The sequence below is a fragment of the Anomalospiza imberbis genome, chromosome 1 (genome assembly GCF_031753505.1).
Source record: "Anomalospiza imberbis isolate Cuckoo-Finch-1a 21T00152 chromosome 1, ASM3175350v1, whole genome shotgun sequence".
NCBI lineage: Eukaryota > Metazoa > Chordata > Aves > Passeriformes > Viduidae > Anomalospiza > Anomalospiza imberbis.
Genome location: NC_089681.1, coordinates 33,519,004 through 33,536,262, shown reverse-complemented (window position 1 = coordinate 33,536,262; position 17,259 = coordinate 33,519,004). Strand labels below are relative to the sequence as shown.

General features: G+C 38.5%; 1 protein-coding gene across 4 annotated transcripts in view; it reads right to left on the bottom strand.

Annotated features, from left to right (window-relative positions):
* NCOA2 (nuclear receptor coactivator 2) overlaps positions 1 to 17,259 on the bottom strand; it is a 189,482-nt gene that overhangs the window by 73,973 nt on the left and 98,250 nt on the right. For 3 of the 4 annotated variants that reach the window (XM_068186972.1, XM_068186965.1, XM_068186980.1), the window contains one exon: positions 591 to 692. In XM_068186972.1, the coding sequence (XP_068043073.1) occupies positions 591 to 673 (83 nt within the window). In that variant the 5' untranslated portion in view covers positions 674 to 692. Of the gene's footprint in view, positions 1 to 590; positions 693 to 15,931; positions 16,074 to 17,259 lie in introns of those variants that run through there. The other variant, XM_068186991.1, reaches the window with a different exon arrangement.

The following is a 17,259-nucleotide window of genomic DNA, read 5'->3' as shown; positions in this document are numbered from 1 at the left end:
TTACAAGTATCCCTCCCACATGGCATTGAGAATCCAAAGAGTATTATATAGTGATTGTGTATGAGAAAATAAAACAGCTTAAACAGTTACACTGAGCAATCCATACTCCCTGCCTCCTTGCGACTTTATGGCAGTCTTAAGAAAAGATGAACAAGTGGTTATGCTTTAAAATGCATTTGTGTTGGTAACAGAACTGCTCTAAAGCTGGAAAATATTTTTCAAGACCTAGATTATAATGTACAACAGAGGTGGTGAAAAAAAAAATCTCAGATTGACAAAATGAGTGACTGAAGACTTCTTGCAGTGAATGCCAAAAACCATTTTTACATCTCTCCTAAATTGTCACCAAAATTCTGCATTTTGGCACAACACTGGATTCAAAAATAAACAAACAAATAACAATAAAGGAGAATAGTTCTCATCCCCACCCCAAATCCTCAACAACACAGAATTACTGCAATAAAGTAGGTTTGGCACTGACTTCTCTTTGCAAGAATGTTGTTTGTCATCTTCTAACTGAAAAACAGAAGCACATGTAACCTTTTTTTTTAGCTCATTCACTCAATATTTCCAGAAGTAAATGGTCTAACCTGGGTCCAACTTGATCGGGATCCTTGCGCTTTCTTGACTCTGCTCTGGATGGGTCAGAGGTATTTTCTCCCATCCCACTCATCTTGAACACATATCAGCAACTAGAAGGAAGAAAGTGCAAGAAAGGGTTATGGTGGAAAAGTCTTGAGTTCTCAGTTAATATTTACAAGTTTCTCATTCTGTACTCAACTATGATTTTACTTGGCAAATCTATCATTCGAAACAGAGATTGTTTGAAAGGCACCAATAAAACCATTGTGTTTATGACCCTACAAAATGCTACACAAAACTCCTTGAGAAGAAAATTTGTAGTGGGCAAGTAAAGCATTATCATCTCTTTGATTATTACCAATTATGTAAGAACAGGTAAGTATATTTTGTGCCTGGGTTGCTGAATTTTCATGGCAAATTTGCAAGGTTGAATGATGAAAGACAAAGGGGAAGCCATAGTGCTATACAACAAGAAAAACACAACAGAACTGAAATACATGAAATAAAATGTGTCCCAGCTATGTGAAAAGGTAGCTCATGCAGTTTTAGTTAAAAATAAGAAGATAATGCCTGCAAAAGTACACGTACGAAACTGTAGAAACAGAGCATCTGTCGCCACTAGAAATTGCTGAGGAACTGATAAATACTTTGCACATATACTCTACCTCATAAGGAGAATAACTGGTCAAGCTAATGTAGAAAAAGAACACAAGCTTATAATTTGTGCAATAAACAGCCCGTGGAAATCTTGCCCTGCTCCCAACTGTTGGCTTCCCTATGCCCTGTAGAAGGACTCGAAACTCGCCTGCCTCAGATTACATATTTCTCAACAAGTACCAATATTCTGGAGGCAGAAATCACCAAAGGACATAGGGAGATGATGTAAATGATCAAAAATTCATGGAAGATGGGGCAGTCCCAGATCAGCATCTGCCTAGTTGCTGCCAGTTTTGTGAGGATGATGGCAAAGAGGCGTTGCTATACATTTCAGAGAGTTCCTGTAATGTTTGGGATTAGCAGAAAAATAAGCATGAGGGGCATGAAGGAGGTGAGCGTATCCAAGAGGTGACTCATACCATACTAAACTAAGAGCTGGAGCCTGTAATTGTAGGACCACTTCATTTTGGCATAAAGTGGAAATCAGGTATCAAAACAAGGGAGTTCACCACCTCCTTCTTGCCCTTAATTTCTGCCCCACCAGTTCCTTTCCCTTCGCTGGCCTGGTCAGCCATGCACTGAACCTAATAAGGGAATTGCTAGGGGTTAAAGACACATTCCCCTTCCCTTTTTCTTTTTGACATTTTTAAAAATCTAGCTGCCAGCCTGTGTGTTGGCAATCAGATGTAGAAATCTTGGTTTTCCCAATGAGCCAACTGAGTGAAGATATTTCAGATATTGACAGAAAGAGCTGAAAGACTAAGGTCTGAGCAGTTAATGCTGAGAAAGGCTATTCACTGAAAGCTGAGCAAGCAAACAATGAGTTGGAGCCATCTTAGATTCAGAACTGACCACCACCTAACATTTCCCTAGACTAAAAGAAAATGAAAATTTATTTTTACTGAAAGTATTTTTTCACTGAATATTCTGTATTAGAAGGGACCCACACAGACCACTGAGTCCAACTCTTAAGTGAATGGTCCATAGCGGGGCCAAACCCACAACCTTGTATTACTAACTTACCCACAACTTAGTATTATTAACTCCATGCTCTGACCAACTGAGCTGATCTCAGTATTTTTTTAATACTCTGCTCAGTTTGAGCAGAGAGTAGAGTAATTTCCCTTCTTCTAGATACTGTTCAGGTTTCATGAGAAAGACTGTATCATGTCTGTAACATATAGCTTCCACCTGGTCTTTGACATGAATGGTACCAGTCTGTACTTGAAAGATACCTGGATTATCTTTTTCTCTACTGAGTCTATACAAACACACTCATATCTACACACATTGCTATTATTTTGAGAAGATCCCACTGTAAGCAGAGCAAGAAGATTCTGTGGCAGAGCAGACACAACTCTCCAAGGGAAGATGCACCATCACAAGCTCCACCATTCTATCCTGGCTGCAGAACTCCCAGTGGCCTCAGCAGGGCAATGGCAGAGTCACACCAACGCCAGCCGCCCTGTGGAGCGCGAGAGATCGACTGCAGTCTCCAGTTGATGTGACGCCCTGCTGCTGACACCATGACCTTGACCCCTGCTGCTCCCCTACTGCTGTCTGTCCTCACTGACTTCTAGCCCCAGGAGACACACACATCTGAATTTATCCGAGCACAGGAGAAGCAATATACATTCATAGATGAGGAGCTCAGCACTTCTTTGAAACTATGCAATTTCACAAGTATCACAAATAAGAGCTCTGAGGAAAGTGCAAGATACCATTAAGGAAACTGACAATATTTAAACAGAAGCTTTGTCAGTGGAGAGCTGGAACTGTCCTTGCAGCTCTGTTTCAATGACTAAATTTTTTACTGACCAAGGCCCGAAAAAATCGTCAGCATGATGAAAGCTGTACATTCCCAAGATCTGACCTCTGATCCAGACTCAGATGGTGAGTTGTTCTTCTAAAGTTCAGAAGAACAATTAGGCTGGGGAATCCCTTCATTTCTTATGCTTCCCAAGTAATATCTGAGAAATGTAAAGCAGCTATTTTTCTTGAGAAAAGCAAGCATAACAATTCACAAATACTGTCAAACCCTCAACTGTCATCTTCCCCTTCCATCCCAAGCAATAAGAAGGTAAGCATTTACGGTGGACACCATCCTCCAAAACCCCTTCCTCCTCAAGAAAGCATACAGAAACTGTTACTGACAGCTTTCCTACCTACTCTGTCAGACCTACCTCAAAGTAAGTTTTATTTTGTGGGTACCAAAGTTTCAACAGTAGCTCCACCAATGCATAAATCAATTCTTCTTGCATTCACACTAATGCTATTCTGTAGGAATCCCACTAGGTCCACACTATCAGCCTTTGGAGGACATATTAAAACTCATCTCCCACCATAAACTCTAAACTTTATCCTTCTGAATTAAGGGGAACAAAAGCAGTATCATTATTACAAAATTAGCACCTTCTTCTCTCCTTATTAAACATAGCAAATAGTACTAAACAAATAATATATGTATTTCTTTCATTTTGTTTGCACTTACAGGCTATTACATCTTTTTCTCAGCAGCATTATCAGTTTATTAGAATGAGTTACCCATGTCTTTCTCACTCATCATAATTCATTTCTGGCAATCTACCACCTACTACCATGTTTGCTTTCTGTTCTCCTTTATGTTTTAATTAAAATCCTATTCTATACCTCAAAGATTTTTGTAGGCCATTTTCTTGTCTTGCAGGTGACTGTGCTCCAGAGCAGAATGTAAAATCCAGAGATAGGTGTCTTGGAAAGTGGAGAGCTAGACAGATGATATTGAAGCAATCTAAAAAATCTCAAAGGCTAAAATAAAATTCACTCATCGTATCTAGCACACAGTACTAAAATCAAAAGGATGTGCCGCCCCCTCCCCCCCAAAGCCTCGTCTCCCTAGGTATTTAGGGTCTGACTGGGATACCTAAGAGGTCAGGGATTCTTCTGGAATTCAGAAACTAAAATCTATTCCCTAGTTTGCAGAAATGAGGAAGAATCAACTTTTAGAAGGTGTCGATAGACTCTTGTGTAACATTATCTTACCAACTAAAACAGCCAGAACCTGGGCGATGGAGATGGAGTTTCCTCTTCAGAAAGAGCTCCCATGCCTGTATTTCCCAGCAGGCAGGACAGCCTCCTGGGTTTGGCTAGGCTACCTGCCTGCCAAAGCTGGATGTTTATGAAGAAAAGAGGGCAAGGCTGATTAACTCTTGCAGTGCACGGTCCTTAGGGGTGTGTCTGTACCACTAAACTCATGAGTAAACAGTTCAAACACTGTCTGGAGACACAGGGATTGAGGTTTAACTCCATTAGGCTGAGGAGGGTAGCAAAGCTCCATCTTCCACTTCTCAGCAATGACTCTAATGAGTCAAAGAGGCAAGCACTCTTCCAGTTTCCTCATGTCTTTTAAAAAGAAAGCAGCTGTTTGACATATTTTTCCATGAGCTAATTCACAATCAAGACCAATGCATACCACTAGGTGAAAAACTTGAGAAATTTTGGGTACCTCTACAAATTGCATGTGGCACAAGCAAGAAACTAAAACCAAGTTTTTTTGAATGAAGTCCTTCTGGGCACATATAGTACCAAGGAGCAGGGTCCTTGGAAATTACCAAGCAAGAAACAGAAAATATCATAAAATTTTATTGAATTGATAGATGAAATTTAGACACAGAAATAAACATCTGTGGATCAAAGCAGCTAAATCGCATATTATAATTTTTGGTTTCTGCCTTAACTTACTCAATACATCTGAATCAAAATATCTTGGTTATTAATTATTACCAACAGTTTTATACTACACAAACATTCATAACATTGTATCATTCAATATTTTAACAGGAGAGCTTAAGAATTTTATTGCACTTTTAGATACTCCTAGGTTCCTGAACTACTCATAGAACTTCTCAGCTCAGAAAACAGAAGTCCCACATTTGAAGTCTAAATTTTTCCAGGAAACATGATAATTCAAAACTAAAGACACCATGAGTAGAATGACAAGTCAGAGACTCAAAGTTTTACTCCAGTAAACTTCCCCTTAAGAGAACTACTTTCGATTAGAAAGCAGCATTTATCCTGCCCCCCTGTATACATCTCTACAGGAATTTTCAGAAAGAAGAAAGATAGAGAAATTAAACCATTTGATCCATTTAATGCTTCAGAAGTAGTGGAAATGTAATACCAGCTCTATCATATACAAAAATCAAGAAAATGTTGGTAAGGGTTATTTAGCAAGGTATAGAAAAATTATTAACCAAATTGGGAATTAGTAAAAACAAAACCAGCAGTAATCACTGCTTTGAGGAGAGAGAGATAAAAACATGCTTGATAATGAAAAAGATAGCAGCATGATATGTCTGACACTGAACTAAGTTTTATTTTAAAAGAAATTTTCTTACAAAGTGAAATTTGAATGCATGTCTCGCTGAATGAATTTTCATGCAAGACCAGGCACTCCCTTTTTCATTGTGTAAATTGTTTGAGAGCTGAACTGCACTCCAAAATACAAACATAATATCCCACTGTGGAATTGGTATTTTGCCTTCAGTGGTGGTACCACATTCTTCTACTCTACATTATATTTTTTCCATGTGTCCTACCCCAACAAAACACCAAAATTACAAAAATAACTAGGAGCTGAACTTCTAATGCTGACTAAGATGCTACTCAAGCTTTAATTCCACTGGGCATAAATGAGCAATAGAGCAATGGAAATATAAATACACTCACTGTAGCATTTTCCTACAAGGAAGGAGATAATTAGAGAATCAGATATATTATTACTAAAAATATCCAAAGAACTAATTTTACTCTCCTACTGATGACCTGTACCAACAGGACATGTCAGGTAACTTAATACTTTTTTCCTATTTATATTTAAGATCAGAAGTGCATTTTCCTTCTCTTTCCATTTCACCACCAGTGGCCAAAGCATGCAAAATACTTGTAAAAAAAAAACCACTGGCTAATTATTCCAATTGATAAATGTAAATCACAAACATTGAAAAATGAAATTTTAAAATGTTAGAATAGTACATATTAGTAACTACATTCATTGACAGCTAAACAGTTTCTACCAGATGTGGGAGACTGAAACAATACAGCCTGAAATATGCTTAAATTATTTTTTCTTTTCTTTTTTTTTTTTTGTTTTGTTTTTGTTGTTATCAGTAATAAAACAATAGTCCCTGCTCTTGTCATGACGGCACATCCTCCTTTACATCCTCCACCAGCAACTGCTAAAGTTGGAGTACACAGAGAGGCTTAACCTAATTATAAAGCAATAGTAAACATTCATCTTTCAAATGGGAAAGAAAAGCAGAGGCACCATGAAGTGGGAGACAGGAAAATATCTAGCACAAATCACTTGTGTGAATTTTTACAGCTCTTCAACTCCTCAAATGTCATGAAGGAACACGGCATGCAGAGCAAGCCTTCCAACACTGATCCTCAGCACCAGTGAATTCAGTTAATCATCCAGAGTCAATGGAGAAGAAGATAATGTGCATTTTATCTCTTATCAGAGCAGGCCATCTTCCAAACAAGGCCTGTTAAACTGTCAGATTTATTATAAGCCTAACAAATGCAGTTAAAGAATAAGTGAGGATTACACCTTCAAAGCTGCTATTTCAACCTGAAAAGTAGCAAACAAAAGGTAAAGTACCACAAAGTGGACAATCAGGTAGCAGTACTATACTACCACCCCTCCAGCCCACCAAGAGATGAAACTAGTGAACATACAACTGATACATATCAAAGAGATTTACCGAAGTCAGTGTTTTACTGAGTAATAAACAGAAAAATACTGTTTAGTGACCAAAACTATACTTTCATAAGTCAGTGAAAAGTTTGGCAAAAAAAATTTCCCTAACAGCTAATTTGAAAAAAAACAGTGTGGTTGTTTACTCAGACATACAGCCATTATAATTCATCCTTTTTTCCTGTGAAGTTGCCATGACTAGAAAGCTTTCTATCTCAGTTTCAAAATTAGAAATGTGCTCTGTGTAACATTAATTCTGGTAGAAGCCAGAGGAAAGTTGGAAGTAACATGCAAATTCTGATTCTTCACATTTTTTCCTGCTTATGAACTCTTTTTTCACTGGCTTCAATTCAGACCTGGAAAACATTTAATATCGATACATACTGCAATCTGCAATCTTTTCGGCGAAGGCAACACTTGCAAGCCACTTTCCCAGGCCTCCAAAGGAAATTGCTGTCAGAGGCAGGATAAGATACTAGATCAGAGAGGGGGAAGCCACTGGAGCCTAAAGCCAACCTTTCCTTGGTCAGCCACAGCAGCTCAGGAGGAACTTTAACTCCCAGCACATTCCACGGCAGCACCCGCCAGAGTCCCAGGCAGTGACACAGCCTGCCCGCCCCACGTGCCGCACCGCACCCGCAGAAGCTCGACCTTTTCGCACGCAAACTCGCTCGGCACAGGTGTTTTGACAAATCCAGACAGACGTGAATAAAGGTTTGAAAACTAATAAAAGAACCAAGAAGTAAAAATCAAGGGAAGTACAAGAAATAAGGGAAAAAAAGACTGCATTGTCTGGTAAAATAAGATTTAAGCAAGAGATCCACTAATAAGAAGCGTGACAGAAAAGAAAGGTAAGAAATATATTAAATCATCCTCCTGAACCCCTGGTATAAGTAAGCCACATGCTCTACAACCAACTTATGTCTTCCTGTCCTTCACCACTAAACACCTGGAACCCCAAACAAAACAATGCCAATCTGCCAAAATAAACAAGATGTCCAATACCTTGGTTGGTGATGGCAACTTCAGATTCAAAACATAAACTAATTTATTTAAGGGTACGCTTCTTTCTCAAAACAGCACTACCACCTTTACTATAGGTAAAACTGTCGAAAACCTTTGCCACCCTACAACAGTCACACAGTATAAAGCAATAAGGGAAAACAGAGCTTCTATAAGGAAGGTGAGAGCAGCAAGCTGAAAGACTCTAGTCACCTATAAAGAATTTGTATTAAAATCTGATACGCACCTGTAGCCTCTTCTATCTTTTCTATTCTTTCTATTTTAAAGACAGTATATTACAGGCAACATTAAAACAAGATTTATGGTAGTATTTAGCAAACTCTATTCTTCAACTCCACAAACTGGAACTAAGAAAAGAAACATAATTTACTTGGAATTGAATCCATGTATAAAAACTGAAAACTGGCTCCAACACCTACTACTCACATTTTTAAGCTGAAGGCTCCTTCCTCATTCTTTTCTCTCACTCCTGTGTAATGGCTTTAGAGTGGTGTATTAGACAGTAAGAAGACAACATATTCCATTTGCAGCCTGAAAGCCAATAATGCTCATGAATTTTTTACCTGACAGACACTTCAAGATGCCACTGGGAAGATCGTCTAATAAACACATTAGCCTGCAAATGGGCGGCAGCAGCTCTTTAACACATGCTGTAACAATCAAATAAATGGCTAACATTAATGTTCAGTGTTACAGATTGGGATTTAATACGATTTTCTGTAAAATCCACCTACATCTTGACGGAGAAAGAGGTTTTTCTCAGCTACTCAAGCCCACAGGTTTAAGAAACCCCCAGTTCTACTTGAGACTTTGCCAAAACCCCTCCACACTGACCCCAGCTCTGTAGACTGGCTCCTACCTTCTGTATTCCCATAGGCTAAGGCTCTTAACAGAGCCACTCACTCAGCTGCTTATGGATTAGGCTACGTCAGCACCTCTAATAAACCCAGGAATAGCAAAACCAGGGTCTAATAAAACAACAGTGAAAAAATATCAGAAGAAGGAAGGAAGGAAGTACCTTCAGAAGGAAGTACCTTTTTCTTTTTTTCCTTAATATACAACAGGTTTACTTAATTTCTACTTTTAAAGAGGAAAAGATCTGTTTGCATCAAAACATCACCAAAGAGGAGACAGGTGTTACTACTGAAAACAACCTTCAAGACTCTGTATTGCAATTTCAGGTCTGTGATTCTATTTCTCCAGTTATCAAGAATTGTTTGTCATTCTTAATACTCAAGGACAAAAAAAAAAGCAGGTTAATATCACTAAAATTTCTCTTTAAACACCAAATTAAATAAAAAAATACAAGGCCAGAATATCTATGTCTATATATCACTCTTACATCCTTTTGTTTGTATTAGGTAGGTAGCTAAGTTAAAAAACCAAACCAAACGTTATTATAAATCATTTTAGCCTTACATGATGCATTTAATAAATATTAAATTATTGCTGCAAAAAATACTAAGCCTGCAAGCATTTTCACTGGAAAAGAAGTCCAAGTTCCCACATAAGTTGTTTATTTAATCTAGATTTTTCTCTTGTAGTTCACAATTATTAACAATTTCTGAGACTGATTTTGAAGCCTACTATTCATATCTACTGTGATTTAAAATAAAACTTTGTAAATAGCATAGGTGATAAATGAAGCAAATCCAGCAACACAGAAGCGGATAATATTATGGGAACATTTGTATTTAAACAGCTTTCATTTGCAGTTAATGATACTTCTGGAAGAGTGAGTTAAGCATATTTTGACTCCTACTGAATCTTCTCTGCCAATCTCAGTTTCCAAACTGTTATTTGTCCACTTCAATTCGCACACCAACTTCCTCCCCAGAAACCACCAAAGAGCAAGAAGAAAATCAGACTCAAGAGACAGGAAAAATGGAGCAACTCTCAAAAGCATAAGACACTGTGGAAAAACTCAAATCCATGAACGTTTTCTCATTTCATAACTGACACAAATGTACACATTACTTACAACACCAGAAAGCTTATACAGTTTGGCGTGATTTTCAAGACACCTATCTTAGAAATGAGAGAAATATGACCAATCACATAAACAAAGGCATTTACACATCTCTGTAATGTGGGCTTGCCTACATTAGGATTTCACTCCAGTTAACTGCCTGTCAAACACCAGTCTGTTTGCACTAGATAAAACATATTCCATTGATAAAAAGCTGGAAACATGGTTGTGTATAGGTAAAAAGTAGAGGGCAATCCAGACAGAAACATAGCATGTTTCCATACAAGGTGCATACAGTACCTAACATGTAGAGTTACAGGACCTACGCACAGAGATATTAAACCTATCATATTTGAATTTCAGTTCTTTCATTTATCAATTTGAGTTTCAATGACTTCACACAGCTATAGAGGTGTTGGTCCTCCTGGTCACTAGGACAAGCTTAACATGTCTGCAATGTGATGTGCAACCTTCAGCCTTCAGCAAAAGATGCCTATGTTGCATGCCACCTTTCATATCTCTAACCTGGGTATCAAAATTATGTTCCTTCAGCCCCAGAATAGATACTGTTACTGAAAGCACATAATCTTACTGAAACTTTTCTTGCACTTCAGTAACTCCAACTCTATGCGTCTTCTCTAGCACCTCAGCAAAAACTGAACTCATGTTTTCAATTTTCACATTCCTACTGCACCAAGAGGGTTTATCTTTCTTTTCTATTTAACCACCCATTACTAGGAAGCATGTTGAAATTTTAGGCCGTTATTTAGAATGCCAAGTACTGAATTAAAACTCTGAGCTGCAGAAAGTGTACCTAAACATTCTCTATAATATTTCCACACATTTGATATTGTTGTTATGGTGAAAGAATAACCCACTGCTCACATATATACAAGATACATACTCCACACTTTCTTCTATAATACTGAGATGCTTTCACAAGCATACATTTAACAGTGTACAATAATAAATTTTCAAATTAAGAATCAAGAATTCAAGCTGCTTTGTTCCTGAAGGTTGCAAGTTAACAATAGTCTGAAGTCAAACATATACTCAAACAAATGGTAGTACTGAGCTCCACAAATGGCCACAGTCATGGTAACTTTACAGCTGTTACATGGTAACGGTTGCCTGTGAGGAGAATTGGACTTCACTTTGATGTCCTCTGTGCCCCTCAGAAGTTCAGAATGCTGCACCACTTTTTAAAATTGTATACCAAATTATCCTGTTCAGTACAATGCCCAAGTACAGTTTACCCATCCTCTCTGCCTCTGCAATGCATTGAGAGTGTCTGTCCTGGAGAACTCAGTGTCCTCCTCAGCCTATGATGGCATGCCAGTACCCTGGTCCCAGAGGGTGCCCGCCTAGCGGCAAGGATGTGGTTCCGGATGTTATGGGAGAGACCAGATGGAGAGCCTGGCCTCTACTCCCGTCCCGTACTTGTATGGACAGGTAGATTCCCTCAGCAGGTGCTTCCTGCTGATACTGCTACGCATGCCAGTGTCATCCATTTGCTCTGGAGCAGCAGTGTAAGAGTTGGGAAGTAGAAAAAGCTTTTTTCTTATTAAAGTTTGGGGAGCAACCAATTTAATACATGCTTTTTGAGAGACTACAGCTATATGCATGAAAGATTATATTTGTATCACCTCTCAACATGCAGAATTACAGTTTTGTACTTAAATATATGCTATATGGACATTAGACTTTTGGGAAAGCTACCGTGAGTGCTAACTATACACATTGTTACTAAGCTCAAAAATTAAAGCCACCAAATTATGTCAGAGTCACATATGAGTGTCTTGCTAACACTTAAAAAGTATGATTAACTTGATGTTCTTAATACATCCATGAGTCCAAAAACTGGTCTGTGAACATGAGTAACAGTTACTAACAACTTCAAATGTCATGTCCGTCTTCATTTTATTTGCTTTAGTAAAAAAATGCAACCAGCAATAACAGAAGAAGATGAAATTTTAATTGTCATTTTAAAGCACTTAAAAGCATTAAACTCATATAAATGTTGTTGCTTTACTTAGTTAAGTGCCAAGAAATAAAATCTGATGAACGCCAGCTTTGCAGTCATGCGTGTCTATATGTATACACACACACACGAATCCAGGCTGTGATCAAATAAAATATTCACAGAAATGGCTATGTGAGTCAACCCAAAGAAACATTTTGTTTGTGACTAGTCTGTCATGGAAGCTAATAGCAGGTATCTTGGAAGAAGGTACAAGGCAGCTGTAGATGATCCTTCCCCCCGTATCTGCTCTCTGTCTCTGACAATCAGTGGTACAAGCTTAGCTGCAGTGTTGCTGCGCCTCCTCCTCCCTCTGAACCTATCTTCAGTGATGCCTAATTCCATCTTAAATCCATATATACCTTTGGCCTCCACAGTGCTTACAGGCAACGCCCCACAAGCTTTACAACAGCTCTCTATAAGCTCCCCAAAGCAGAAATGGCACTGTAAAAAAAAGGAACAGTTCTATGGGGATGCTATGACTCAACTGAAATAAATCAGAATTTTATCACTGACTTCACTAATGCTTTGATTCTCCTACTAGTCTACTATAGGAAGATATCAAACCGTAATTTCTCTCTTTTGTAGGTCATAAATCACTCCATGGGCCTGAAAAAGCTATGCTTGTATCCTGTGGCCTAAAGAAAACAAGGTTACTCTACTATTAAAGCTGAATGCTAGCTATGAGACATTTTATTCTCTTTGTAAGAATAAAGTAGAATTCATTTTTGTTAATAATGAAACAGTTGCTGGTAAAGAATCACAAATGCTAAGAAAGAATCAATGTCTACTCCAAGTATTTTTAATTTTGGATTGTAATGGAATATAATTACTGAAGAGAGGAACACCCACTACATTCATAGAAGGAGCTGACCAGAAGTCTGCAATACACAGCCTGAAAGCAAAAAATAACACACATTTATAACTACTTGGACTGATTACCTGGCAAAACTTCAGGAAAAGGACCAAAAATAATTTTATTCCAAGCAGTTCTAACAGAAGTTTCTTCATGAGAATCTGGTGTTGCTCAATCACAACAGCCTATGCTATCAGGAATGGAAAATCACAGCAGTACAGCATCCTGATGAAGTTTGTTTAGGGACAGTGTGCATAGGAGAAAATTAAATGGAAGCAGCAAAGAGGATATCCAGGTACAACACACACTGCAAATTCAATTCATTTATCATAAACTTCTGGGTTGAGTCTTCATTCACAATTTTTGTCCAGCTCCTGCACTGTTCCTTATGCTCTGTATCCTCACCACCCAGACAGCCCTCCCCAGGGCCCCACCGTGCACCTTCAGCGATCAGGGCAACCACGCAGGGATCAGCCTGGCTCCTGGGTACTGAGACCAGCCCGCTTCTGGAAGACCAGCCTTTCACATCTTACACCTCACCTCTCCAGAGACCAAAGCTTTACCTGCTAATCATAATTTTTAGTCCACTTCAGGCATCCTTCTAGGCCTGCCACAGATGAACATAGAGCAGCAAGAGAAGCCAAGGAGGAATGCAGGCAGTAAAATGACTCCTGTCAGGATTTCCTCACAAGTGCTGTGATTATCAACTTACTAACACCCTTCTCACTTACTCAGCTCCAACAGCTTGGCTTGTAGATCCAGTCCTCAGTCCTTAACTCAGCTTTCTTACTAGAATTATGGGGCTATTATGATTAATGTGCTAATAAACTTATTCCATTTAATACAGTAGATTCTGAGAATCAAGGCTGTTTTCACACCTTCCCTCATTTTTTCTCTAACTAGCCTAAATAAGTAAGTAAAATGTCATTATAAAATCTAACCAGACAGTTGACTTCCCAATGACATTTATTATTAAAAATTGTTCTAAGAACTCTGGAGTGAAAAAAAAAACCAAAAACATTTCAAAGTACACCTCTAGGTCACACTTTCCAAGGAGGGTTTTTTTCTTACAATATTAGTATATTTTGCAATGCAGTCACCTTCCCTCCTTCCTCGCACAAGAAATTTCCCTTACAGAGATGACAACAAAACAGGGGAAAAAAACAAGAAGAGCAAAACCTTTTGAACATTACCAGCATAACCCTGTTGACTACAGAAGTATACACAATTTTGAAAAGTGGGCAAACAAATATACTCTGGTCAAAGATAGTTTTATATCTGCTAGATACAATAATTCTGTAAGAAACCGCTCACGAAAGAAAACATCCCAACTTGAGTTTTGTGAGAACACAGAGCCACCTGAAGAACACAGTCTACACAAAAGGTTGATTTTGTTCCAATTTCCCCTCCTTAATACATCCTAAAAGGCATCAGGGAAATCAAAATGACTGTACAAGCAGCAAAAATTTATTTTTCTACAAAACATAGGTGCCAACATATCAGAAAGCACAACTCAGCCCCCACTATCTTGTTAGATCTTCTGTAATGAAATAAAGGAAGAAAACACAAGAAGCAGAGAGGAAGTTTCATTGTTCTTGTGGCTTCGACATTCGGCGCGTGAACGTGACAGGCTCTCAAGCCTCCACGCAGCGGCACCGCCTGCCCCAGGCCTCTGGACCAAAATGTTACTATGCTGCAATTAAAATAATCAAACCAAGACAAAAGAGAACACGCAAACAAATAACGCAAACTTGTTTACATTTCTGGCTCTGCCCTCACAGTATGAAATAAAGTCTCTTCAAACACCAACTACATTAATTAAAAAAAAACAATAATTTTTTCCTTTCTCCCTCCTATCTCAAAGTAGCATGAGTTTTTCAAAGTTCTAAATAAAATAAACGAAGGCATTTCCTGTATGTATTTAGTTAATTATTAAAGCAATTCTAAGCATCATAGTCACCACCACTATTTCAGTATGAATCTGGGAAAACACAGTTTTAGCAAACTGCCAGTGCACCGCAGTAATGACTGATCATATGCATCCTCTCAACCCTGCCCTTAACTTTGGAGGCAAATTTCTAAAGCAATTACAACCAGCACTCCTATACAAATCCAAACACTTAATTTTGGCTTCTTTTTTTTGTGGTCCAGGATTAGTATTACTGCTGTGATTTAAGGAGAAATGCTGGGCTTAATGCTGTGTACGAGAGGAAAATAAAGTCAACAAGCCTGCAATAACTTCCCAGGCAGGGGAGACAGCAGACTGTCTTCACTTTAATACAAGTAACTACCAGTAACCTTTCTGAGGGGATATTATTAGTTAGTTAATCTGCAATATTAAATGCTGTCCTCCCAAGGTTAAAAGAAAGGTAAATACTGCCGAGATATTTAATGACATCATCATGCATAACCATGAGATAAATACGAGGTCTGAAGATTAACTGAATGTCATTCTGTTTACATGAGCATGTACTTGTGAAGAAAACTATTAAGATTATAGAGAAAGTTACATAACAACTACCAGTATTTCAGTGTGTTTTGTCTACTCAAGCTCTTGGTCAGAAAAAGAAAGCTTTATTGCAAAAATAAAGCTGACATACTTTGTACTTTTTAATGTGCATATAAATTACTGAATATTGAATAGTAATTACTGCAATGAAAAAGACACTCTCAGGCTCCACCTCCTCTTGACAGTGGGAAAATATACATGGGTTTGTGTATTATTCTGGATGCCAGAAAACTTGCTTACAAAAATATTTCCTGTGCACTAAGATATATTTAGCCTTATAAACCCATAAAACTGTCACAGGCAACCACAAGTACACCTGTAGCCATTAAAACGGGGGAGGGGAACAACAGAAACTGCAGACTCGAATTTACATTATTTCTTTGCAACTGTAAATTAGCAACATTACCTTTCAACTCTCTTTCTCAAACAGAAATTAGCTGTTCCTCCCACACCCCCAAACCAACATCTCCTAGCCCCCCAGCACCCCCAACATCCAGACACCTATGATGCACACAGGAGCACACATACGTGCAAAGAGAAAGCACTAACAATGAAGTCACAGCACTTCAGAAACACACCTTGTCGTCTTCCAGCCCTTGTAGATGAAGGCAGATCTTATTAGTTTTTCTGTGTCTTCAGATCAAGATGTAGATAAATCTCCCACTCATCACACTGTTTGTTTTTTTTTTTATTAAAAACAGGAGGGGAGGAAAAAAAAAGAAAAAAAGAAAAAAGAAAAAAAATGAAAAATGAAAAAGAAAAAAAACCCAACAGACGATTACCAGTAAATTTACAGCTTTAAAAATATCAGCTCTCCATTATCCCAAACCTGTGTTATGTCTTGATGTAAACCAAAGCACATGCTGAGTGAGGACGTGCGCACACAGCAGCTTATCATCTCTGTCATCTGCTTCTAATGACAGCTGACAAACTGGCCACGCTAATCCTTCCCTAACTGCTGATCAGAGAGATCCCCCTTTGACAATCCAGCATGGTGGAGTACTCGAAAATTCCTCCTGCTTCTGTTCTGTTGCTGCTCTAAAAAGCAGTTTCCTTTTCATTGAGATAATAGCCTTTTCTGCAGTCACGTGGCACCCGGGCTACATTAGCAGCGCTTGATGAGAACAGAGTAACTCCCCTCCCTCCCTTCTGCTGATTTTAAGTGTACGGCTCCTGGAGAAACCCAAACCTGGCACACTTGAAATCATTCTGCATCTTCCTCTGTCGAAGAGCAAACTGTGCTATCGATGTGGAAGAGGAATATAAGGACTCTCTTTACTTCCTGCACCAAAACTAATTAGTGAATATATTTTTAAACAGTGCCTTTGTTGGGGCATACATATTGGTCATAAACATGTCATATGAGACTAAACTGAATATTAAGCATGCTTAATACTGAGTATCTGGCACACTAGAATTATTCTTTTCCCCCTAGAGTACTTTAATTTTTTGCCTGTAATTTTAGTTCTGCTGCAATAAATACTCTTCTCTCAGCAACAACTTATGGCTCAAATCCCCCCAGCACCCAACTCTCCTGTAAATACAAAAAAGCACAAATAACAAATGATCCACACTACAAACTCTAGTGTCAGTGCATCTGTATATTAAATGACATCATTTATCTTGCTTTAACTCAGTACCACGACAAATATCTTAAGCATTTTTTTAACACACTGTCGAGTGGGGAAATCTACCTAAGCTTTAGCTCCAGAGTTCCCTCCTGAATGCCAAACCCCAGGCGGGTTTGCACCTCACTACTCAGAAGTTTTCCTGCTTATAAAAGGCAAAGTACACAGACAAGCATAATGCTCTGTCTTGCCTTCACTGAAGCAGTTCACAGACTACAGAACAAGCCTTTCCCCTTCTGCATTAGCACCATTTCCCTATTACCTTGGCACACAGCATA